General features: G+C 38.6%; 2 protein-coding genes across 3 annotated transcripts; both read right to left on the bottom strand.

Moving 5' to 3' along the window:
* Positions 1-132: 132 nt before the first annotated feature.
* On the bottom strand, positions 133-4,399 carry krt96 (keratin 96). 2 transcript variants are annotated; one of them, XM_073936290.1, is made up of 8 exons: positions 3,418-3,555; positions 3,259-3,341; positions 3,001-3,157; positions 1,159-1,323; positions 955-1,080; positions 583-803; positions 450-494; positions 133-363 (listed from the first exon to the last, which is right to left on the bottom strand). In XM_073936290.1, the coding sequence occupies exons 1-8, from the start codon at positions 3,418-3,420 to the stop codon at positions 360-362; spliced, it is 804 nt and encodes a 267-aa protein (XP_073792391.1). In that variant the 5' UTR covers positions 3,421-3,555; the 3' UTR covers positions 133-359. The 2 variants fall into 2 exon arrangements, with proteins under 2 accessions (XP_073792391.1, NP_001186881.1); NM_001199952.1 differs by lacking the exon at positions 3,418-3,555 and adding an exon at positions 4,015-4,399 and having other exon boundaries at positions 141-363.
* Positions 4,400-20,581: 16,182 nt separating this feature from the next.
* On the bottom strand, positions 20,582-23,631 carry krt97 (keratin 97). The gene is made up of 8 exons (NM_001002383.1): positions 23,179-23,631; positions 22,490-22,572; positions 22,206-22,362; positions 21,626-21,790; positions 21,422-21,547; positions 21,038-21,258; positions 20,906-20,949; positions 20,582-20,818 (listed from the first exon to the last, which is right to left on the bottom strand). The coding sequence occupies exons 1-8, from the start codon at positions 23,590-23,592 to the stop codon at positions 20,712-20,714; spliced, it is 1,317 nt and encodes a 438-aa protein (NP_001002383.1). The 5' UTR covers positions 23,593-23,631; the 3' UTR covers positions 20,582-20,711.
* Positions 23,632-27,332: the final 3,701 nt, after the last annotated feature.

The raw sequence follows: 27,332 nt of genomic DNA, 5'->3' as shown, positions 1-27,332 counted from the left end.
TCTTCAACAAGCTTTGTTTTTTTGTATTTTAGTAGTTGTGACGAGCGTCAAATCAAATGTAATACAGCTCAAACTCAATTTCAGTGTTGTAAGTGACAAATATTGACTTGGAAGAATGAAAGAACAAATACATTTGATTTCGCAGCGTCTTTTTATTTGTCTTAGCTTTTCACATGAGGTGTTGAACAATGATAATTTAATCAGCTGTTTGGGGTAAAATTCATGACGACTTTGTGGATGTCATTTGGCACCATTTTTACTTCTTCATGACCTCGACGTCGACATTTTCTGTGCGAGAGACCCCTTTACCATCAACCACCTCTTCGATTACTGTGTGAACGCGCTTGGTCACAACAGGATCAGCTGGAGAGGACAAAAAAGTAAGTTAATTTATGTCACATTTATAAATTCTATTTTGGTGTTTGTAAAATTTGCAAAAAAATACTTACGCTTGGGGGGGAGCTACAACCTCGACTACTTTGACAGTCTGTCTCCTGTAAACAAAAAAAGGGAAATAGTAGTTAAATATATGTGTACAATTCTACAATCATTTGTTTTATTTGTTTGTAAAACTGATCTTACTGAATATCCTCTCCATCCAGAAGTCTCCTGTACTCTGCGATCTCCATCTCTAGTCTGGTCTTGATGTCCAGCAGCAGTTTGTATTCGCTGGCCTGTCTTTCGATGTCCATGCGCATCTGAGTGAGCTCCTGCTCCAGACTATTAATGACAGCCTGCAGTTGGTTGAGCTGAATGCTGTACCGTGACTCTGTCTCTCCCAGTGTGCCCTCCAGAGCTGATTTCTGTTCAGAGAAAATTGCAAGAAAGTTTTTCAGTCAGCAATACTAGGGCTGCCTATTAAATTTGAGAATTATATTAAATGATGCTCCCCCTAGTGGTAGAAGAAATTAGTTTTTTAATTATTATTATTTACATAATGCTAAGAACTTTTACCAGGCTAAGCTGTGACTGTAGTTCGATCTCCAGAGCCTGCAATGTTCTCCCGAGTTCGTTGATTTCATTACGTGACATTGAGAGGTCTTCTTGTTGGGTGGATACTTGCTTGTTTAGTTCGTCGAACTGTGAAGAAAGAGTTTGAGGTTAGCATTTAGCTGACTTTGTATGGTTTAGCCATTGATGTACTGTAGAAATACTTACTTTGCCCTTGTACCAGGCCTCCATTTCACGCTTGTTTTTCTCTGTGATGCCTTCATACTGCTGTCGCATCTCCTCCATGATGCGGGCCAGGTCTTGCTGAGGTGCAGCGTCAACCTCTACATTTACACTGCTGGAAGTCATTTGAGCGCGAAGAGCTGCAAGTTCCTACAGAACAACAATATATCTGTTAGCTTATGTGATGGTAGCTTATGGGGAATCATTTGTTCTGAAAACATTATTGTCAAAATAAAATTGCTCAGTTGGAAGGTTGCTCCACTGAACGCTACTTGATTTTACTTGAAAATAAGTGAAATCTGTGTAAGGAACTTTTTAGCTGTCATCTGAAATTCCCAGTAGAACAGACTCCTTTTGCAATGACTGACTGGATTTTTTATTTCACACCTTTATACTTTGATGTTTCTACCAAGCAGGAGTCCACAAAACCACAATCATGGTCTAGTTCAGTTCTCAAAGTGGGGGTTGGGACCCCCCCGAGATGTCGCGGGACAATGAAGGAGGGGGTCACATGGTGATTTCCAAAAATCTTTTTATTAAACCATAAGAATGACCATATTTTATCCATAACCTACTGAAAAGGAAAAAAAATAGTTGTTTATAGTTACTATATACTACTGTATTTAGTTACAATAGTAGCTTATAGTTACTAGTTCTATTGGATTGCGACCCCTGTGATAATTACATTAAATTAAAGACACAGCAATAGCGTCGGATGCAGCAGATTGATTTTATAACACCAGGTTAATCTTTCTGGCACATTTACAGCACTGATATACATTGAAAAAAATTGGGGGTCGTGAGCATTGTTCTTTTGGGGGTCGCAGGCTAAAAAGTTTGGGAACCCCTGGTCTAGTTTATTCCTGCCAGCATATTGGTTCTTACATAGCTATTCCACAATACAGTGGGATCTCATATAACGTAATTTATTGTTCTTAAATTACGTTATATGAGATCCCACTGTATTGTGGAATAGCTGTGTAAGAACCAATATCCATATCTGTGCACATTGCAGACTGGACAAACCCAACTTGAATTCTTGAATTCTAACATTTTGTTTTTTATGAGAGGCGAAGCAGTGGCGCAGTAAATAGTGCTGTTGCCTCACAGCCAGAAGGTCGCTGGTTCGAGCCTCGGCTCAGTTGGCGTTTCTGTGTGGAGTTTGCATGTTCTCCCTGTGTTCGCATGGGTTTCCTCCAGGTGCTCCGGTTTCCCCCACAGTCCAAAGACATGCAGTACAGGTGAATTGGGTAGGCTAAATTGTCCATAGTGTATGAGTGTGTGTGTGTGGATATTTCCCAGAGATGGGTTGCGGCTGGAAGGGCATCTGCTGCGTAAAAACTTGCTGGATAAGTTGGTGGTTCATTCCGCTGTGGCGACCCCTGATTAATAAAGGGACTAAGCCGACAAGAAAATGAATGAATGAATGAATGTTTTCTATGAGGGTATAAACCAGATACAAACACTTCGCAATTGCCGTCTGTTTGCGTTGCTTAGCAACGTATTTATAATGCTTTTTATAATGCAAGTGGGAAACCAACATCTCTATATAATGGCGAGTTATTATTTTTTTGTTTTAGATTGTTGTTGCATGTTTTTGTAATAAAGATGTAACTTCACATACATACATGATGATGGCTGCTTACTTGGAGTTCTCAGACCGCTGATACAAAGAACTCCAAGACTTTAGGTCATGATTAATTAGTGTCGCTAATAGTGTCTAAAATCACACTTGATTGGAGAAGATTACTGGTCTGGTTGATTTCTAAGTAAATTCCACCGGGTTTGCCCAGCCTGGAGGGCCATAAAACATTTGTTTGATCTCACCTCTGCATGGTTCTTCTTCAGGTACACGAGTTCTTCCTTCAGACCCTCGATCTGCATCTCAAGATCAGAGCGAGTCATGGTGAGATCGTCCAGAACCTTCCTCAGGCCAGCAATATCGGCCTCCACTGACAGACGCAGAGCCAATTCATTCTCATACCTGAAAAGCACAAGAATATCAATGGTTAGAATGGCAATCTAGGACCTCATAGAAGAGAATTCCTTAGAAAGGTTTTGAAATGCATTGTTTGTTGTACTAACTTGACTCTGAAGTCCTCAGCTGACAAATTGGCATTATCAATCTGAAGGATGATTCTGGCATTGTCCTGGCTGGCAAGGGAGATCTGAAGACAAACAGATGAAGAATTTAGACTCAGATACAACTTATTGTGATAAACCAAACATTTTGCAATCGCTCACCATGACCTGCTCTGATCTCTGTTTTCTTCATTACTTGTAGTGCAACAGCTTTAGGTTTATTGCTGATGAGTGTATTGTACAATGTCAACAGAGATGAATCGGGCTTCCTCGTCCCATTCTGTTAAATACCCAGAATGCATTGTGCTGTAAAGACACATTCTCTTTCTCTAGAGCCCCACATGTACAACATAACAGTATGAAAGGGCTGTTTTACACTTGTGGAATTTAAACCAGAACAAGGAAACAATGTTTAAGGCTCACGCTATATGGAATGTTTTGGCCGGGATTTACACTCGCCTAATTTACATAAGAACGAGGAAAGTGTCTTAAGCTCATCTGTGTGGCCATTTCCATAAACTGAACACTTATTTGTCAATGCCTTACCCAGATTTTCTTTATAACGCACTTTTTAAATAACGGGGAAACAATAAAGTGATTTATATAGGCATGTAGCGGCTATAAATATTAACAATTGTTATTTGTTCAATCTTTAGTTTTGGTTTATTCTGGGTTAAAAGAGAATGTAGTTATTTTATTTAGTAAAATGTCTTTATTTAAATAATGATACAAACCATCTGTAAATATATAATCACTTACTTTCTTGCGCAGATCTTCAATGGTGACATAATAGTGGCTGTAGTCTCTGGAAACTGGGGTCCTCTTATCGTACCACTCCCGGATCTGGCGCTCCAGCTGCGCGTTAGCTTTCTCCAGGGAGCGCACCTTCTCCAGGTAACTGGCCAGACGGTCGTTAAGGTTTTGCATAGTGGTCTTCTCGAAGCCATTGTCGCCCTCGGCGAGAGCGCTGGACATGTCGAAACCGTCCCTGGAGCTCTGTGCGTAAGAGACGCGCACGCTGCCTCCAGCACCTGCGTAAACGGACTGTGAAGAGAACGGACGAGAGCTTGAGACGCTCTTGCGGGAGAAAGACTGAGTAACCTGAGACATCGTTTCTGTTGCCTCTGCCCTTGTTGGACACCTCAGACAGCTGCGTAATAGTTTTGGATAGCTGAGGACCCTTTTTATGGTATGAGTGGGGAGGTGTGGCGATTTCTGCTATGATAGGAGTGTGACGACACACATATGCACGAGAACGAGAGGATATTTTTAGACTTTAAAGAAATCTTGGACCTTTTATTAAACAAGAAAATCGCAAAATGTATGTATTTTGAAAGCATTTTGTAATTGATTAAACAAAGCTTCTATTTTAATATATTCTAAGCGTAAACACTTGAAAATGTTTCCCACAAATAAACAAATTAAAAGGTTCGAACAATAATAAATGGGAACAAGGTTGCATCAATGTTAGGTAACACATTTTTTACAATGTGTATTCGCCTTTGTTAATGTTAGTATTAAATTAGCATGGTTAGTAACTGACGCTGCATTAATTAATTTTAACAAGCATGAATTAGAATTTTAATAACGCATAATGAAGTATTATTTGTTCATGTACTTAAATAGCTTACGTTAACTAACAGTAATGAACGAAACCTTATGGTAAAGTGTAACCAAATACATAATAACACAAAATCATAATTTTAAGTGCAATGCAGGGAAAATCTCAAGCTGTGTTTTGGAACCGTGTAGCTGGTGAGGACACCCGATTTCAGTATATGCTGGTGGTTGCGTGGTTTTCAATGCTTTGTTGACGAATAATAAATAATTAAGCTACTTGTTAAAGTCAATAAGTAAAAGTCAACCACACTGAAAAAAATATTCAAAGATGATTCCTTGGATTTACAAACAAAAAAACAATAATGGTTTCAACAATAAAGTTTCATTATATACTGTTGGTTAATATATTTACCAACATTAACAAATAATACTTGTTCAGCATTTATTAATCTTAGTAAATGATGCACTGACATCGAGGTGGAGATTTAGCATTTTTATAATAAAAAATATATGCTTCATTAAATCACACAATTTGTTTATGCTTCATTTAAATTTAAGTTACTTTAATTTAATTAATTTGCACTTCAAATGACATTAATTATTTACAGTAGCTCATTCTGTAAAAAAAATTAAAAAAAAATTACTTGATTATGGGAGACGAAAATAACATATTTCATTAAAACCTAATTTTAAAAAACGTTTTAGCAGAAACTTTTTGCTATGGTTACTAATTCACAACAATGGTCTGTCAGAATCAGGTGGTATTTTGTTGCAAGAAAAACTCCAATATATCTTCACTTTAAACAAAAGTTGCGCATTGTTACTTTTGACGCCGTCAGCAGGGACGAAATTAACACATTGGTGGGTCAAGAGTAACACAACAATATTTGCTAGATTTACTGGCTTAATCTCATTTATTTTAAACATATCTTAAGATAACCTTAATGTTAACCACAAACATTTGTCCTTTATTTTTCCAAAAAAAAAAATAGGCTATTAAAGTGCATTTTCATTACATTTCACTTTCATCAATGTTTCTGTATTGTATTGTATCAATGTATTTTGCATATTTTTAATGATTTTTTTATAATGAAACTTACTTACTAACTGTAAATTATTGTGTTCTTACCAAATTCATGTCACATGTCACTGCTGAGCTGCCGGTTATACTACAGGGTGGGCCATTTATATGGAGACACCATAATAAAATTGGAATGGTTAGTGATATTAACATCCTGTTTGTGGCACATTAGTATATGTGAGGCGCTTGTAAATAACTCATGAAAGAATAAAGTTACGTTAAAACCAAGCACACCATTGTTTTTCTTGTGAAATTCTCAATAAGGTTTATTAAGGTGCATCCATATAAAGGACCCACCCTGTACAGCACTTATTTTTCTAAAAAAAGAAAAAAACAACTATTTTGCATTATTTGTGTGATTTTTTTTATTACGAAAAATATTAAATACCATTACTGTAAATTACTGTATTTTCACTTAATTCAGTTTACAAATCACTGCTTTCCTGCTGGTTATACTACAACACTTAGTTTTTTCTTTAACTATTTTGCATATTTTTAAATGATTTTTTTAATGAAAGATATTTAATAATTGTACTGTAAATTACTGTATTTTCACCAAATTAGATTCACATGTCAGTGCTGTCCTACTAGTTATACTACAACACTTGGTTTAAAAAATATATTTTGCATATTTTTAAAATAATTTTTTAATGAAAAATATTTAATAGTTTTACTGTAAATCACTGAATTTTCACTAGATTCAGTTCACACGTAGCTGATGTCCAGCTGGTTATACTTTGGTTATAATTTGTATTTCTCAAAAACTATTTTGCTGTTTTTTAATAAATTTTTATTAAATATTCTTTATAATAAAAATTCATTAAAATATGCAAAATAGATTTTTTTTTAACCAAAGTGTTGTAAAATCGTTTTTTAACTTTTGATCCCCGCTCTCGCTTCTCTTGGTAATGTCGTAACCTATGAGGTTAAATAGCAACCAAGTTTTAGCCCTCCAACCACAAAGCAAACTAGGAAAAACAGAAACAAGACATACACCTCATCAATTACTTGCACAACAAATAATTTCAAACACAGCAGATGAAGAGAGTAGCATTTCTTAAACCTTTATTACCACTATTAATTGAAATGCTTACTCTTGTTGTTCTGTACTGATATTGACATTTGACACTGCTATGGTTTCTTTTTCAATTTTGATGTGGTAAAATCAAGAATGGAAGAGAAGTAACTTGAAAGGTCGTGAACTTACACAAATCCTGAGGTGAGATGTCTTAAAGGCCAATTAATTTTTATGTCCTGTGCAAATAGTAGGTTCGGCATATAGCCTTTATATAGTTGCATACCCTCTTCCCTGATGTTTGGATGTGTGTGATTTTCTGTAGTTCGTTAAGTTTGTTTTGATCTACTTTGTTTTTCCCTTGTCATTCCAGTAGCACACATGTGACACTATCTCTACTGTTGTAACAGAAGGACACTAGACAATTGAGTTGAGGATCCACATGCAGTTTATTGAATGCTTAGTCAGGCCGGAACAAACAGATGCATGCATGTAATCCAAAAGAATAGTCAGGGTCACAGTCGAAAAGATCGGTAAAGCAGCAAACAGCATAAAAACAATAAACAAGGCGACGGTCAGGAACCACGTTAAGGCAAGACAATGGAATAACCCTTCTTAAAGTTACAGTTGAACAAGACTTAGTCTGTGGCTGCATCCGAAACCGCATATTCATTAGGTACTGCAATTGACTTTAAACGTACTACTCGGTCGTTAGAAAAGTACTGGTAGTAGTATACAGTATGAATGTGAGTAGTATAAATAAAACTCGGGCGTACTACATCCACCATTCTGTCATGATCATGTGACCTACACACGTCAGTTGTGTCGCTCCTTCATAAATTCTCTCACGGTGCAGCATGGGATAGCTTAGCGTCCATTTGATGTGCACTTCAGAATCTTGCTGGAAGTAGTAAGTCATCCGGGTACTCGCATACTGTTTTTCGAATTCTATGAATTCAGACATACTACTCAGCTCACATACTGATTTTAGCGTACTATATAGAATGAAAGCATGCGATTTTGGACGCAGCCTGCGTGTTTGTGTGCCATATATATGGTCCATTTAAGAAGAACCAGAATAGGTGTGAGTTTGTGGTGCATGACAGGATTTGTAGTTCCTTTGGTGTCAGATTTGTAGCTCTCCAGTAATCTGACTAGGTCGCTGGTGATTGTGACAACTGTTCAGAAACATTGCATGCATTAATGACTTAAACCCAAAATATCTGCAAAGAAACAGTGGAACACTGAAATATTCCACTTATAATATAATGAGAATTGTTAATGAATTTAGTTGCAATGAGTGCCCAGAAGTTTAAAAGAGGACAATTTAAAAATGTAATCACCATGATCTGTATGCTATACTTATTTAAACATACACACATTTTATTGTTTACTCTTGTATAGTCTTAAACCTTTTGACTTTGTGTGTATACTGGTATAGAGAGGGTCATCTTATAGAGACAAATTTTTTGTTAAACACGTGTTCCAAATACTGTATATGTGCCTTCCCAAACAATAATTAAATGCTGGAGGGATTTAAAAATGCTTCATATATGCTTCAGATAGCAAGTGGTAAATTAAAGTGCCTTGTAACGAATCCATGTGTTTTTGCAGGAAAAATATCAATATTTGAAACTTTACAAAACATTTTTTGTGATTTCTGTTTTCACAGAACTGCTTCTAGCTTCATTAAAATGTGTCCTATTTTCAAAATAAGTTACATAGAAAAATACAAACTTTGATAAACTTTGGGGAAAAAGTATCCTTTACTAGGATTCGCTCAAGGAAACATTTTTGGTAATCAAACGGTATGACATTTTTTTTTCCTGTTTGGCCTGTTTGTCTTTCAGTTGTCTTACACACTCATGGGATTTACATTAGAATGAGGAAATCGTTGTTTTTTGGCCCACAGTTTGTCATTTCCTTGACTTTTGTTATTGTTTTGTTTGACTTTTGTTATTCAGCTATCCCCCTGCAACTCCTGTTGTGCGATTAAACTTTAATATCCTCTTACAGTTGCATATGTACACTATGCAGCTGTGTATCTAGCAGTTATGAATTTAAGTAGCTCAAAACATACAGATAAAACTGCTATAAAAATACAGTTTCACAAACACAGTCATGTGTACATGATTATATGCGTTAATACTGGGGGTTAACAGAAAATGGTCTGAAAAAGAGAAAATATCCAGTGAGCAGCAGTTCTGTGGGTGCAAATGCCTAGTTGATGCCAGAGGAGAATGGACAGACTGGTTTGAGCTAATAGAAAAACAACAGTAACTCAAATAACCACTCGTTACAAACGAGGTATGCAAAAGAGCATCTCTGAATTCATAACATGTTTAACCTTGAGGCAGATGGGCTACAGCAGCAAAAGACTACACCGGGTGCCACTTATGTCAGCTAAGAACAGGAAGCTGAGGCTACAATTTACACAGGCTCACCAAAATTGGACAAGGAAAAGTGTTGCCTGGTTTAATAAATCACGATTTCTGCTGCAACATTTGGATGGTAGAGTAAGAATTTGGCATCAACAACATGAAAGAATAGATCCATTCTTGTATCAACAGTTCAGGCTGGTGATGGTGGTGTAATGGTGTAGGGATATTTTTTGGCATACTTTGGGCCCAGTAGTACCAATTAAACACCATGTCAATGCCTACCTGAGTATTGTTGCTGACCTCTTACATCTCTTTATGACCCCATTCTACCCATCTTCTGATGGCTAATTCCAGTAAGATAACGCACCATGTCATAAAGCTCGAATCATCTCAGATTGGTTTCTTTAACATGACAATGAGTTCACTGTACTCAAATGACCTCCACAGTCACCAGATCTCAGTTCAATAAAGCACCTTTGGGATGTGGTGGGACAGGAAATTTGCATCATAGATGTGCAGCCGACAAATCTGCAGCAAGTGTGTGATGCTATCATGTCAATATGGACCAAAATCTTTGAGGAATATTTCCAGTACCTTGTTAAATTTATGCCACGAAAGATTAAGGCAGATCTAAAGAAAAAAGGGGTCGAACCCGGTACTAGTAACAACCTAACTACTAGTGTACCTAATAAAGTGGGTGTATACGATTGTAATAATGTTCACAGCCCTTTGGCCGCCGGGAAGGAGGCGGAGAACCGACGCAGTTTTAAATGATTTATTAATAACAGTGACGGCAGCTCCTCTCGGAGGCTGCCGTCTAAACCAAAACAAACGGATGGCAGCTCCTCACGGAGACTGCCGTCAAACTGAAAGCAAAAGTAAAATATGGCCGGTCCTCTCTTGGCTTCCTCTGCCATCGTTCCTCCTTGTATATTCCAGAGCTCCTTCCGTGGGATTCGAGGCAGGTGCGCACTGCAGGTGTATCCACTTACGCGGTGGCCTCACTCCGTTCCCACGGCTCTCGGCCACGCCCCCTCGCCACAACGATGTTTAATGGCTAATTCAGACTCTGATTACCTACTACAGCTGTTAACAATCTGTTCTCTGTCAATTGCACACACACACAGGTGCAGATCATATTTTTGTTTTAAATGTTATGATTCATGTGATGAATATTTAAAAGTTGTTGAAACAAGGACACATAGGTGCTGGAGAGGACACATGAAGCCAAATCACTCCCTTGTTCACCTGATGAAGTGAAACACACTTTAAAATGGCTGTGGAAATTCTCCCGAGGGAACAAGAGAAAAGATTAATTATATTATTTCTGGTAGTACCTAAAATAGCAAAGTCAAGTAAGGGAGGTAGAGCCTTCTCCTTTATGGCTCCTACACTCTGGAATAGCCTTCCTGATAATGTCCGAGGCTCTGACACACTCTCTCAGTTCAAAACTAGATTAAAGACCTATCTGTTTAGTAAAGCATACACTCAATGCATCACTTAGCGGGTTTCCATACAAGTTTCTACATCTTGTTTATATAACACTATGAACAGCAGCTACGCTAATTATTCTCTTTATTCTCCATTTCCACCTGGGGATACTCATCCCGAGGTCCTCAGATTATGCGGAGTCACTGATTGGGCCCAAGACCAGCAACGAGATGATCCCAAGGTGTCCATATCCGGGACCAGGCCGTATCCTGAGCTGCTGCTGCGCTGTTGGTCATGGGGAGTGGAGAGTATGAGCTTGATTCCAGTGGCGCCTAGGGACAGATGAGTCTTCGCTGAGGCCAGCTTCCAGCCTCCACTGCTGAGACTGCAGGTCTGCACAAGACTTTTGACCAGCGGAGAAATTAAAATAGTCGTGCCGATCTGAGTTTGGTTCTCTCAAGTTTTTTTTTCTTCACTCTCCTATTGGTGAAGTTTTTTTTCCATCTCCGCTGTCGCCACTGGCTGGTTCAGGATATGAAAAGCTACTCATCAATGAATTTGCTCTTCAGTGTTGGACTCTCAATAATGACTTCAAACCACACTGAACTGAGCTAAACTGAACTGAACTTAATTACTAAAAACTGAACTACCCTGATCCAGTTACTATGACCATTTATGTGAAGCTGCTTTGACACAATCTACATTGTAAAAGCGCTATACAAGTAAAACTGAATTGAATTGAATTGAATTAATGTATCTGTGCACTTTTTAAAAATTTTGTAAAAATTAATTTGCCCTTGGACAGCGGAATGAACCACTAACTTATCCAGCATATGTTTTACGTAGTGGATGCCCTTCCAGCCACAACCCATCGTTGGGAAACAGTTTGGGAAAACACCCATTTAGCCTGTTCAATTAACCTATAGAGCATGTCTTTGGACTGTGGGGTAAACCGGAGCACCCAGAGGAAACCCACACGAACACGGGGAGAGGATACAAACTCCACACGAAATGTCAACTTACCCAGCTGAGGCTCAAATCAGCGAACTTCTTGCTGTGAGGTGATTGTGCTACCCACTATGCCACTATAGCCTTCTCTCCCTCATCAAAATGATTTTTTTATACCTCTAGTCAAATGGAATGCCTTTAGGGCTATCACAGATTGCCTCGTTTTTTCTCGTTTATCTATTTGTCTGTTTTCATTTTTAGCAACACCCACCTTCCCATGATGCAATTGGTTTCCAGTTTTCTCATTTCAGGACTTTTCAAGTAGATGTACATCATGGTAGAGGAAAAAAGGACACACTTCCATTTCATGCTGAGTTTATCTTTGAAAATGGAAATGGATTTGGAAAAGAACAACTTTTTAAAAATGCCAGGGGTAAATTCTGAGTTTATTATGAGCAAAACTCTGATGTTAGCCAGTCTAGATGCTGTTAGTGTTACACAGTCACTTGTAGAGATGTGGCTTAAGCATTTGCATACTATGTGTGATGTCTGTTCACTTAACTCTGTTGTAGTCTTGTAGTTTCCTCATTCTTGAAGAGGAAGTTGCTGTAAGGCTGTAAGTTGTTCAAAGTATACCTGCTAGCTGTCAGTATGGAATTCAATTCTACGATTTGAAACACTGCTGTGGACAAGTCCATTCATCAAGATGTTCATCCTGCTTCTCATTCTCTCCACTTTACAGTGTTGCCCAGCGGAGGGGGAAGGAAAAGGCTGCTGGTATTTTCAAAGGCAAAGATGGAGATGATCCTGGAGTTGGCTCACTCCTATACGCTGGCAGGTGTATACGCTGTATACATCAAGCAAACCAAAAGACTGGCTCGGCCTAGAGGCTGAGGTGAACAGGTTCTGCCAGGCTTGCCTTAACTGCCAGCTAACTTCACCCAGGAAACTCTTCCCCAGTCCACTCGTTCCACTGCCAATCATCAGGGTGACCTTAGAGTGGGATGAACATCATGAGACCATTTCCAAAAGTCAGGCTCAGGGCATGAACACATCCTAGTAACTGTGGACTACACCACACAGTACCTGGAAGCAGTCCCCCTCAGGAAGGCCACCTCCAAAGCCATTGCCAAATAACTTTTCCTGCTCTCCAGTCAGGTAGGCATACCTTCTGAGATCACCCCCAGACTGATGGTTGAGAGGTTTTAATCAAACCCTGAAACAAATACTCTGAAGAGTGTCATTGAGGACAAGAAGAATTAGGACTTACTTCTACCATGTGTTCAGGATAACGAAAGTTCCCTAAGCCTCGATAGAATTGACCCTTTTCGAGCTCCTGTTTGGACACCAACTGTGAGGCCTCCTTAACATGGCCAAGAAAGCCAGGGAGCAGCAGCCCATTGAGGTGATTGAGCATGTGTGGCAGATGAGGAAAAGGTTTGATCGGGTCATACTGTTAGTCCAGGAGCAGCTGGTTTAGACCCAACAGTCTAAACAATGGCACTACAACCGGGCAGCCCAACAGTGGCTGGGACAGAAGGTGATGGTCCTGGTCCTCAGCTTGCAAGCTTCTAGTGAAATGGCAAGACCTTATATCGTTGGTCGGAGAGTTGTACCTGTAAACTACTGAGTGACGCAACAAGGAAGAAGACGAACACTCTAGATTAACCACATGAACCTCTTAAAGAGATGAATAAACAACCAGTTGGCCACCCTTGCACTCACTAAACCCATGGTGGTGGGCACCAGCCCAGAGCTGTCTGCCACCCAGAAGAGTGAGACACCTGAGGTTGGTCAGTTCCAGGATCTGTTCTTGGAAACCTCTGGCCACACCAAACTCCTCCAACATAAGATCTAAAAGTCATCATCAGGCAATGGCCTTATCGAGTCCCAGAGGCCCATCAGCATGCTATAAAGTAGAAGATCCAGAAGATGTTTAAGCTGGGGGCGATCGAACCAGCCCAGATTCCATGGTTTAGGCCGATTGTCCTGGTCCTGAAGCTGGACTGTACCCTCTAGTTTTGCAATGATTACCGGCACCTCAATTATGTCTTGGATTTCAATGACTATTCCATGGCCTGAGTGGATAAGCTCTTAAACTCCTTGGAAGGGACTGGCACATCACCTCACTCAATCTCACATAAGGATACTGACAAGTCCCACTCTCAGAAACTTTAAGACCCAAGACTGCTTTCTTTACCCTCAATGGGCATTGGCAATACCGAATCCTTCCGTTTGGCCTCCATGGGGCTCCAGCTACCTTCCAGAGGTAAATTGACATCATGCTGAGACCCCATCAAATGTATGCAGCAGCCTACCCGTGGTAATCTGTTGAGAGGCCTGGAAGGAACATCAAAAGAGACTTCGGAGGGTGCTGTCCAAATTCCACCAGGCTGGACTGACTGCCAACCATCTTAAATATCACCTAGCCTTGTCCAACCAAAGAAAAAAAAAAGGTGACAGCCATCCAAACAGCTCCAAGACCAACTATAAAGACCCACACACAAGCTTTCTTGGAGCCGGCACGTTATTATGATTGTTTAATCCCCAGATTATCCTATATACATCAGTTGAAAGCTGACCCAGGCTGATGCTGCATTCACACCAGACGCGGAACGCGCGTTATGCGCGAGTGATTTACATGTTAAGTCAATGCAAACGCACGAATAGACATCCTGCGGCGTGATACGCGCGAATGGCGTGGCGTGAATGATGCTAATGGCGTGAATGGCGCAAATGGCGCGGCGCAAATGCCGCAGTGCAAATAGCGCGATACGCACGAGACAAATTGAGCATTTTGCGTGTTTGACGCGCTTAACGAGCGTTTCGCGCAAATCTCTCGAGTTCGAAAATCTGAACTTCAGCGGACATTTGCATCGCGTTAAGCAATCAGAAGCTTGCTCTTGTGGGGGCGTGATTGTGACGTAGAACCAGTTGATGGTGTCCCGGGGGAAATCCTCCAGGGGACACCGACAACAAGTCATCAAACTGGGCTTGGCTCAGTCAGAAGCACCGTTGAAAGCCTCCATGATGCAGGTTCAGTTTCTGGAGGAGTTTATAAGCTCACAGAGCTGGATGCACCTCTGAAAGCATGTAGTGGATTTAGACACGGTCCTAAACGTATCCACGCTGTTTTTCAGCCTTCATAAAATAAATAAACATTGTTATTTTCTTCATAAAATCCATGTTAGCCTTTTAGCAACGAAGCTACAGTCACCGGGAAGACAGAAGCCCTGCCCAACACGCGAATCCGCGTCTGTTCTGAATGAAGCAGGGTTTGACGCGCGAATGAAGCGAGTAAACTCAAATGTTCACGCGTCTATTTACGCGCGAATATCGCGATTTATCCGTGCGTTCCGTGTCTGGTATGAACACAGCATGAGAGAAACTATGCTGCAAGTGAGTCAAGAAATGTTTACCTCCACCAGCATCACATAGATACGAGCACATTATTCTGCAAAGAAAATGGTTCAAAATGCCTCTGTGTAGGACTCATATCTGTCATTCCTAAGATTAATTAATGTTGGTAGAATAGAACAGAATAGAAACTATAGCCCAGTGTTGGGGAGTAGCTTTGCTACAAGTAGTAAATAATTGAACTCAACAATTATGCCTCATGTGTTTCACCGATGATTTTATTGATCACTAAGATATGATTGATTGGATTTAAGTTACTTCGATTTAAAAATGAAAATTGCAAAAAAGCTTAGATGTAACTAAGCTACTTTTGCCAAGTAGCATTTAGCTTAGCTTGCCACATTTCCTAAAGAGTAGCTTTTTGTGCTCACTACGTTTTTCAAGTAGCTTGCCCAGCACTTAGAGACTGTATAAAAACCACACAAAATGCACTGACAGTTATAGGTAACTTTACCATGGATTGTTATGGATCAATGATTCAATCATTTAGCACAAATCCATACATTTCTCCTTTCTGGCTGTTCTTTCTCATAGAAGCACAGCTCAGGTGTATCTCCTCGTCTATTAGTTGCACAACAATTATCTGGCTTTTTAAAAAAAAAAAAAAAAAAAAGAAGTTATTCAGCACGGGACTTGATTATCAGGAAATAGTAATGTTTTGCCCGCGAAGGGGGCGTTCATCTAATGGTGTGACAACATGCATAAACTTATTGTACATAATCATTTGTAAGGACGTATCTAAGCATTTACAACTTGTTTACAGAAATGAGACACTGCTTTTTTATGTTCACAAGTGAAACAACTATGTGAAGTTGAATAGGTAGTTTTGAGAATTTAAGATTCTGATCTGAGAAATGTACTAAAGCGACAGGAAAAATGGTAATATTATTATTATTGTTAAAAGTATAATCAATTTTTCAGACATAATAATTAGACAAATAATTTAAATATTTAATGGAAAAAAATGTGAATAGTTATAGGCTTATGTTTATTCCAATAGATGGCAGCAAATGTCTTAATAAGAATAAAATGTTCAATAACCTACATATGGCTGTTGGGTATTAATTGCTTTAAAATATATCTTTTCTCTCACTTTCCTTTCTTAACCAGTTTATTAGAATAACATATTTTATTAGACTGTGTCTTTATTTTAATTGGAAAGAGGAGACATGGAACGAAAACAGAGGGAAGCATATTCACTGTAATTGCTTCCCTGAACCCCAAACCCCAAGTTCAGTATCTTAGAAAAGTAGAATATTTTGAAAAGATTCAGTATTGAAGACACCTGGTGCCACACTCTAATCAGCTAATTAACCCAAAACATCTGCAAAGGCCTTCAAATGGTCTCTTGGTTTAGTTCTGCAGGCTACACAATCAAAGGGAAGACAGTTGATTTGACAGTTGTTCAATAGACATCCATTGACACCTTGCACAAAGAGGGCAAGACACAAAAGGTCATTATAAAAAAGGCTGCCTGTTCACAGACCTTGGGTCTAAGCACATTAATAGAGAGGCGAAGGGATGGGAAAATATGTGTTAAAAAAGTGTGCAAGCAATAGGGATAACCGCACCGAGAATTGTAAAACAAAAGCCATTCAAAAATGTGGGTGAGATTAAAGAGTTGACTGCAGCTGGAGTCAGTGCTTTAAAAACCACTGCGCTGAGACATCTGCAAGACAACATCTCACATGGGCTAAATATTGGACTGCTGATGAGTGTTCCAAAGTCCTGTTCTTTGATGGAAAGTTAATTTTTCATTTCCTTTGGGAATCAGGATCCCAGAGTCTGGAGGAAGAGAGGAGAGGCACACATTCCTCATTGCTTGAGGTCTAGTGTAAAGTTAGCACAGTCAGGGATGGTTTGGGGTGCCATGTCATCTGCTGTGTTAATCCTCTGTGTTTTCTAGGTTCCAAGGTTAACACAGCTGTTTACCAAGACATTTTATAGCACTTCATGCTGCCTGCTGCTGACCAACTTTGTGGAGATGCAGAATTCATTTTCCAATAGGATTTGCCATCTGCACACAGTCCCAAAGCTACCAGTATCTGGTTTAAGGACCATGGTCTCCCTGTTTTTAATTGGCCAGCAAACTCGTCTGACCTTAACCCCATAGAAAATCAATGGGATACTGTGAAGTGGAAGATGTGATATGCCAAACTCAACAATGCAGAAATACTGTAGGCCACTATCAGAGCAACCTTATAACACATAAGCAGTGCCGAGCTGAGATGGAGCCTCCGGAAGAGTGGTCACCATAGCGTTTTTGTGGCTTTTCTGCAGTTTTCAACTACTGCTAGAGAGACCTGCACTCAGCTTGTTGTCACCATCACTGGAAGGTAGTAGAAATAACCGCCTGCAAGCTTGAGGGGTTCCCAAGCTTTTCAGCCTGTGAACTCAGGGGTGGATTTAGTGATTTAGTAAGCAATTCCAGCCATGGGGCCCAAAAGTTCTAAAATGCATCTTTTGCACCCATTTTTATTATTATTAATATTTTATATCTTATCATTTGATCTAATTTTTTACATTTTATAATGCTGAATAATAATAACATGTAAAGCACCTGGTAAAACTTGTGAAACGATTTGGAAAAAATAATAAATATTACAAATAATAAATGATAAAAAATAAATGAACTGTTTCGTTTGTTTACTATTATCCTCACCCAATGAGACTTGTGGGCACAATGTTTACAGCGCAAGTCTATTCTTGGTTTAACGTTGGAGACTGCCACTTAAAGATAATCCTCCATGTTCATTTGTGGCCTTTATTTTTAATGTATGTGACTGCAGTAAAGGTGTCACAGTTAAACATTGTGCCGTATAATCAATCTGCTGCAACTGACACAAATGCTGTCATTAATCTAATGTAATGACACCAGTGGTCACTATCCGGAAAAACTATTTGTATATAAAATGATAATTCTAATAGTTTAACCAAATTTGATTTTTGGAAATCACCAAGTGACCCTACTAACCCCTCCCTCGGCCCCCCTAAGAACCACTGAGCTAGAATGCAAACGAAAAAGCACTATCCGCTTGTTAAGTGGTGACGTGTTTGTGACGTATGTATACTGTTTCCGGGTCCAAGCCGCCGTTCATTTGAGTGGAGAAATCATTCGTTTATGATCGCGTTTTATTCCTATTACACATTAAAGTTCATTTTACATAAAGTCATAGTGTACACAACAATCTCTGGGCTTGCTGCATAACAAATACCATAATTTAAAAAATTTATAAAACAATTAATCACTTTCTGGCCATCGGATATTAGGCATGGCCATATATATTGCGATTGTGACTTTCGAAAGTATTAAATCGCTTTGTAAACGTTTATTATTACCATTTCATGAGTCTCCCCATTCAGTTGAATAGAGCGCTTGGACCCGGAAGCTACTCCGCGTGACATCACACTTAACATGCGGATTGCACTTTGCAGCAACAAAGATTGACTTGGATCATAGGTCTCAAACTTGATTCCTGGAGGGCCGCAGCTCTGCAGTTTTGCTCCAACCTTGATCAAACACAGCTGATCCAACTAATCAAGGAGTTCAAGACTACCAGAGACTACTAAGCAGGTGTGAGTTGTAAGTGGAGCTAAACTGTGCAGAGCTGCAGCCCTCCAGGAATTGAGTTTGAGACCACTCACTTAGGTTTTTTTTTATTTCCTTTATTTTAGGAGTTTTCACCTTCATTTGATGGGACAGTGGAGTGCTAGGTAGGAATGAATGTAGCTGGGACTTGGATCAATGTGAGCACCTCAGCGCGTGTGTCCATGCACTAACCACTAGGCTATTGCCACTGACTTAATGCCACTGCCTTAACTACTAATACTGGTAACAATGTTAATTATTTGGATTGGAGATCACAATTAGCTTTTTGCTTTTGTGTCAAAGTTGAAATGAGCCATCCTATGTTTCAGACTTAAGAAACAAGACATTTTTGATTTATTAGATGCTCATTTGATGAGTTGTACTTTTCCTTTTTGCTCAGTCAGTGTATGCTTCCAATGAAATGCTTTATTAAAATGTTTTTATACATTCTAGACATTTTTATTATATGTCCTCACTTTCTTTATGATAGTAAATGTATTTCACGTATGTCTATCACTTATTTAGTGTTAGAATCTGTCATAAAGCTGCACTGAAAAGATTTGAGGTGAGGCTGACAGTAGCTTTGTCGCACTGAAGAGGGAGCATGTGAGCTCAGGGTTATTCTTGTTCGGTGGTTGCTCTTCTTCTACGCAGTAAAGTTCAACAGGAATCTGTATGTTTTGCTCTGACTGACTGCGAAAATTGCAGATATCAGCTGGAAGGTTTTTCAGAATTGGACTTTCAATCAATTGTGAATAAATAATTGACGACCAATGCCGAACTAAAGGATATGCAAAGGATGGGACAGAGGATAGAGCGATAATTTCAAAGTAATTTAAGTCACCAGTGTTCAAATCCTGTGTGTGTGTGTGTGCATCTGACCACTGTGGTGCTGTTTGTGTGTGTGTGTGTGAATTGCGAGAGCGCATCCGGCATGGTGCTGTGTTTGTGGCGTGTTATAGTTGTCTGTAGCATCCAGCTGGGTGTTTTTTGGAATGCATATATAATCACTATACATTTTACATTCTTCCTTAGCCCAGTATGTACCTGCCATCTGTATCGCTGATATGATATATTAAACACAATTGGTAGTTGGCACATATACTGGGTGGATATGTTTGTAAATCTGACTTTTGACTTTGAAAGAGTTGGTGCCTCACCAGCCACCAACCTCACTGCACATCACTGATGAGTACGGAACTATAGCTTAGCATCCTCTCAGGTTAGCTTAATTAAAATACAATTTTTCTTTCATGATTATTATCAAATTTTCGGATTTGAGTTTCTCCCCTTGTGCAAATAAGTTTGTGCTCTTCATTAAGTAGAAATATCTGCTCAACTAAAAGTCTGTTCATTTGGTTATTTATCTCTTATATCGGATCGTTAGAGCTGCGCATCGATGAATTTGCTCTTCAGTGTTTGGACTCTCAGTAATGATTTAAACCACACTAAACTGAGCTAAACTGAACTGAACTTAATCACTAAAAACTAAACTACCATGATCAAGTTACTATGACCATTTATGTGAAGCTGCTTTGACACAATCTACATTGTAAAAGCGCTAAACTAATAAAGCTGAATTTAATTTAATTTAATTATATATCTCATATATCTTCTTAACTAGCTATCGGTTTGCCATTAACCAATAATTAATAGCTATTAGCCAATAACAGCAATGTACTCTAAAGGTGATCATAGATCATTTAGTACTTGCTGAGGATGTAGACAGTAGCCTTTAATGGCTCTTTTTTTCTTACTGCTGTAAATTTTTTAATTGTTCTTGAATAAGCTATCTTCTCATTTGGTTAATCAAATCTATTAAAACACAGCTCAAACTCCATGTTGTTTGTAATAAATATTCACTTGAAAGTTGAAACATGAAAAGAGATGAAGGAATAAATACATTTGATTTCGCAGCGTCTTTTTATTTGTCTTAGATTTTCACATGAGGTGTTGAACAATGATAATTTAATTTGATAATTCGTTTGGGCCGAAAATTAATGACGACTTAATGGGTCTCATTTGGCACCATTTTTACTTCTTCATGACCTCGACGTCGACATCTTCTGTGCGAGAGACCACTTTACCATCAACCACCTCTTCGATTACTGTGCGAACGCGCTTGGTCACAACAGGATCGGCTGGAGAGGGAAAAAAAAGTAAGTTAATTTATGTGTAATATTTATAAATTCTATTTTGGTGTTTGTAAAGTTTGCAAAAATACTTACGCTTGGGGGGTGCTACAACCTCGACTACTTTGATTGTCTGTCTCCTGTAAACAAAAAAAGGGAAATTGTAGTTAAATATATGTGTACAATTCTACAATCATTTGTTTTATTTATTTGTAAAACTGATCTTACTGAATATCCTCTCCATCCAGAAGTCTCCTGTACTCTGCGATCTCCATCTCTAGTCTGGTCTTGATGTCCAGCAGCAGTTTGTATTCGCTGGCCTGTCTTTCGATGTCCATGCGCATCTGAGTGAGCTCCTGCTCCAGACTATTAATGACGGCCTGCAGTTGGTTGAGCTGAATGCTGTACCGTGACTCTGTCTCTCCCAGTGTGCCCTCCAGAGCTGATTTCTTTTGAGAGAAAATTGCAAGAAAATGTGTTTTTCAATCAGCAATACTAGAAATGTGAGCACTGCCTATTAATTTTGTGTATTATATTAAATGAAGCTCCCCCTAGTGGTAGAAGAAATGTTTTTTTTATTATTATTATTTACATATTGCTAAGAACGTTTACCAGGCTAAGCTGTGACTGTAGTTCGATCTCCAGAGCCTGCAATGTTCTCCTGAGTTCGTTGATTTCATTACGTGACATTGAGAGGTCTTCTTGTCTGGTGGATACTTGCTTGTTCAGTTCGTCGAACTGTGAAGAAAGAGTTTGAGGTTAGCATTTAGCTGACTTTGTATGGTTTAGCCATTGATGTACTGTAGAAATACTTACTTTGCCCTTGTACCAGGCCTCCATTTCACGCTTGTTTTTCTCTGTGATGCCTTCATACTGCTGTCGCATCTCCTCCATGATGCGGGCCAGGTCTTGCTGAGGTGCAGCGTCAACCTCTACATTTACACTGCTGGAAGTCATTTGAGCGCGAAGAGCTGCGAGTTCCTACAGAACAACAATATATCTGTTAGCTTATGTGGTGGTAGCTTATGGTGAAATGTTCTGAAAACATTGTCGTCAAAATAAAATTGCTCAATCTGAAGTTTGAGAAGACATTGGTCACTGCACTGAAAGCTATTTGATTTTACACTTTTAGCCATCATCTGAAATTCCCAGTTTCACAGATTCTTTTCAAAACGACTGACTGGATTTTGATCTGGAAATTTGACCACACCTTTAATCTTTGAAGGTCCTACCAAGAACTTAGGGCTTGAGGTTATGGTTAATTACAGGATTAGTCTCGCTAATAGTGTCTAAAATCACACTTGATTGGAGAAGATTACTGGTCTGGTTGATTACTAAGTAAATTCCACCGGGTTTGCCCAGCCTGGAGGGCCATAAAACATTTGTTTGATCTCACCTCTGCATGGTTCTTCTTCAGGTACACGAGTTCCTCCTTCAGACCTTCGATCTGCATCTCAAGATCAGAGCGAGTCATGGTGAGATCGTCCAGAACCTTCCTCAGGCCAGCAATATCGGCCTCCACTGACAGACGCAGAGCCAATTCATTCTCATACCTGAAAAGCACAAGCATGGTTAGAGTCGGAATCTATGAGCTCCTAAAAAAAATGAGAAACCCTCACGGAATGATGCCTTTTGAAATAAAGGTAAAAGGTTTTAAATTTAAAGGTTGAATGTACTAACTTGACTCTGAAGTCCTCAGCTGCCAGTTTGGCATTGTCAATCTGAAGGATGATTCTGGCATTGTCCTGGCTGGCAACGGAGATCTGAAGACAAACAGATGAAGAATTTTGACTTAACGCATCTTAAGAATTGAGATACAACTTATAATGGTAAACCAAACATGTTGCTATTGCATAAACCTTATACACATAAGCTACTTTATGAATATGGTTTAAATTATTGTATAATCTTGTTTGTGTGTGTGTGTGTGTTTGTGTGTGTGTGCGTGTGTGTGTTTCCATTATTTATGATATTTTATAGTGCTATTTTATTGTATGGGCATGTATCATTTTATATGCTCTCTATGACATCCTACCTAAACTAAAAGTCCACTTAAAAGTCCACTTACATGATAAGAATCCTGATAGCTTTGTTAAAGTACAGTCCTTTTGCTTTCAGTCAAGATCCTGATAGACAGTTTTATGATACTGTAATGTCTATATCAGTGTACATATTACTATATATGAATTCTGATAATGTAGGAATGTAAAATAACTGGACGTATAATAAAGTGATTAAATAATGTAGGCATGTAGCAACTATAAAGATTAGCAATTTTTATTTGTTCAACCTTCACGATTAAATAAGAAAGTAATAATTTTAATTTGTAAAATGTGTCTAAATCCAATATATTTTATATAATCACTTACTTTCTTGCGCAGATCTTCAATGGTGACATAATAGTGGCTGTAGTCTCTGGAAACTGGGGTCCTCTTATCGTACCACTCCCGGATCTGGCGCTCCAGCTCCGCGTTGGCTTTCTCCAGGGAGCGCACCTTCTCCAGGTAACTGGCCAGACGGTCGTTGAGGTTTTGCATAGTGGTCTTCTCGTTGACAACCATGCCGAAGCCATTGTCGCCCCCGGCAAGAGCGCTGGACATGTCGAAACCGCCCCTGGAGCTCTGTGCGTAAGAGACGCGCACGCTGCCTCCAGCACCTGCGTAAACGCTTGGAGCGCGACCGACGGCGATGCGCTTCGAGTATCCACCAGTCAGAGACTGTGAAGAGAACGGACGAGAGCTGGAGACGCTCTTGCGGGAGAAAGACTGAGTAACCTGAGACATGGTTTCTGTTGCCTCTGCGCCTTGTTGGACAACTCAGACAGCTGCGTAATAGTTTTGGAGAGCTGAGGACCCTTTTTATAGTTTGAGTGGGGAGGTGTGGCGATTTCTGCTTACCTATGTTAATGATTATCAAAAAAGCATCAAACAGGTGTGTCCTGGGTGCGACCGTGAAAATTGCCCAGGATAGAGCCCTGAGGCACGCCTAACCTGATCTACTTGGTTTTTTAAATAAACATTAATTCTGGATTAACTCCCAGGAGTTTAACGTTTGATGGGTCAGGATGGATGTTAGGAACTTTATGACTTTCGGTTGTAATAGCAGTCATTAAACATGGGTCAGCAGTTCATGCATTCAGATTTATTGCTAAATAAATATCTGACGATTTGTAATTGCTTTTTGTAAATCTATTATAATGAATTATTATTTTATCGTTTTTATGCATGTTGTTAAAAGAATATAGATTAAAACAAACGAAACACTGTAAAACTTGATGTAACAGAGCATTTGAATATCCTGGAAAATTTATTTAGTTAAAAAAAAATAAACAAATGAGAGAGCAATTGTAGAATGAGAATTGTTCGTTGAAAGGGAAAACATTTTTAAACATTGGCATGCTCTGTATGCTTAAATGCATGTACATTGTCATATTTGGGCTTAGTAAAAACTTACAAGTTTTCCATGCATGCTGAATTTGATATTAATATAAAGTTGAAGTCAGAATTATTAGCACCTCTTTGATTAGATTGATTATTTCCCAAATTATGTTTAACAGAGCAAGGAAATGTTCACAGTATGTCTGATAATATTCTTTTGTTCAGGAGAAAGTCTTATTTGTTTTATTTCGGCTAGAATAAAATTAGAATAAAAACATTTTAAGGTCAAAATCATTAGCCCCTTTAAGCTATATATTTTTGCAATAGTCTACAGAATAAACCATCGATATACAATAACTTGTCTAATTACCCTAATCTGCCTAGTTAACCCAATTAACCTAGTTAAGCCTTTAAATGTCACTTTAAGCTGTATAGAAGTGTCTTGAAAAATATCTAATCAAATATTTACTATCATCATGGCAAAGATAAAAGAAATCAGTTATTAGAAATGAGTTATTAAAACTATTATGTTTAGAAATGTGTTGAAGAAATCTCAGTTAAACAGAAATTGGGGGGGAAAGGGGAGCTAATTCTGACTTCAAATGTATGTGAGCTTAATTTTAAAGGTTTTTTTTGTTATTATCATATTTGTTAACGTGCGCTAATTGAAAACAGCATGCAGAAAAATGAGAATTGGCAACAAAAAAAAAAAGAAAAAAAAGAAAAGAAATGTGTGTCCCTTGCTTTAATAAATCCCAACAGACTTGCTTTATATGAGGAAATGCTAAAAATCCTTACTAATAAAGTAACAAAATCTTTCCACAATGCAGAAAGTTCATTATAGTTTTTATTTGTATGAAAGGGTGCTTATTTTAGTTATTTTTGCATAAAATAAACTTGTATTTAATATTTAATACATGCATAACTTAAAATAAGGACTTCTCCATTCTGATAAAATTGTAAGGAATTTCCTATATATGCCTGTTTGGTATGGATGTGGTTAAACTCAAAGTTCAAGATGAAATGTAGGCTGAAAGATGTACAGTCAGTGACCATGACTGGAAAGTAAGTTATAAGGCGATTGCCCTGTTCGGTATGTGCAGAATGAGGACTTTAAGCCTTTCACTATCACTGTCACTCCACACCCTGATTAGATGCAAAAGAGGTCGATGAAATATCCTGATTTAACAGATTACAATAAAACAGTCACTGGTCATAATGCTAGTGTCGACGCACCACCAATATCATGTCAGATAATTATTGAATAAAACGCTAAATACTCGGATTGTTTTTATTTCTTTCAAAGCAGTGTGAAAGTCTATTCTGTGACATGTCATTTATCTTGAATACTTGCTACCAAAGTACACTTTTAGCCAGCCCTGAGGCATGTAATAATTATACAAGGTTTTCGTGTGTGTTTTCTGTGATTATATGTCCCAGACACGTCGTACAAAGGTGAGGTTCAACTTACAAGATCGTGTTCCCTTCAGTTCCATGTTCGGTGTGTAATAATTAAGTTGTCTTTCACCTCTCCCTTTGTCATTTCTCCAACTTACCTGTTGTTATTGCATCACTCGGCTCGTTTCTCATAAACTACAGAAGGAGTGTCTAATTTTCCGTTTTATCTGTACACATCATAGCTTACCTCATCCAGACCAAATAAACAGGTGTGTGATTCTGTGTTAAATTAACTCGTTTACACGTTTGTTTTCGCGGGTCTCGACAATCGTTTTCCCTCTCACACTATTTCTCCTTCACCGTGAAATCGAGTTTCTCCTTTTTAAATGGTTTTACCACTCCTTCAAGGACGGGCTCTGAGGTCATGAATCTTTCAAGTCCTCTTTGTTGATGCTGGTTTTGCTCATTTGTACTCTTTGTTTTGACTCGAGTTGATCAGCCTGTTGGTTTGGCAAGTGTTGATGTTCTGTCGAGTTTACGCGTGGAAAGAGATGGCGGTCCAACAAACATGACAACAGTCAGCATTTGAAGTGGATAAAAAAAGAAAACAAAATTAATGGTCCTAAGACAAAATTAGGTTTCAATTTTTTGGGCTAAAATTTTTTGATCCAAATGTTGACATCTTGTGTTCATCATCAATGTAGAGAAAATGTAGGCTAAGTTCTAGAAAAATATTGCTTAAAAGGTAAGCTGTGTGAATTGAATAGTGTGGAACTACTGAAAATGACTGCAACGACTTAAATGTAACAAAAATTTAATAGGAATAATTAAACAAAATTTTTATTATTTCATAATTACATTCATTCATTCATTCATTATCTTGGCTTAGTCCCTTTATTAATCCGGGGTCGCAACAGCGGAATGAACCGGCAATTTATCCAGCAAATTTTTACACAGCCGATGCCCTTCCAGCCGCAACCCATCTCTGGGAAACATCCACACGCACATTCACACACACAGTCTTACAATACGAACAATTTAGCCTGCCCAATTTACCTGTACCGCATGTCTTTGGACTGTGGGGAAACCGGAGCGCCCGGAGGAAACCCACACGAAGGCAGGGAGAACATGCAAACTCCACACAGAAACGCCAACTGAGCCGAGGTTTGAACCAGCGACCTTCTTGCTGTGAGGCGACAGCACTACCTACTGCGCCACTGCCTCGCCCATAATTAGATTATTATTATTATTATTAATAGTATTTTATTTAATCAGTATAATAGGCTACAAATCTATAAAAGTTAATTAAATAATTAAAATCTAACCTATGACTGCCCATAAATCTGCTATTATTTAGCACTTTACCTAATCAGGTATATTTGCTTATTTTTATTATTTTAGCCTAATACACATGGCATCGTTAAAATAAAAAAATAAAAATGTATCTATTATTTTATACCTGCATCAATAACCATAAAATACTGTATCACTTTACCTAAGGTGTGTGTGTGTGTGTGTCTGTATGTTTTGTTTGAGTAAAATTAACATCTAAGACTAAAATTAATTAATTAATTAATTAATTAATTAATTACTTTTTAGTAATTTCATTTATTTAATTTTAACTTGAGCAATAATCAGCCACAAATCTGATCTGCACGCGCACACACACACGGGCAAAAAAGTCTCCAGTAATTCCCATTGACTCATCTTACCTCAAACACAATAACGTCATGTAAAAAATGTTTGTT

Source organism: Danio rerio, chromosome 22, assembly GCF_049306965.1.
Source record: "Danio rerio strain Tuebingen ecotype United States chromosome 22, GRCz12tu, whole genome shotgun sequence".
Lineage (NCBI taxonomy): Eukaryota > Metazoa > Chordata > Actinopteri > Cypriniformes > Danionidae > Danio > Danio rerio.
This window is presented reverse-complemented; position numbering and strand designations above follow the sequence as displayed.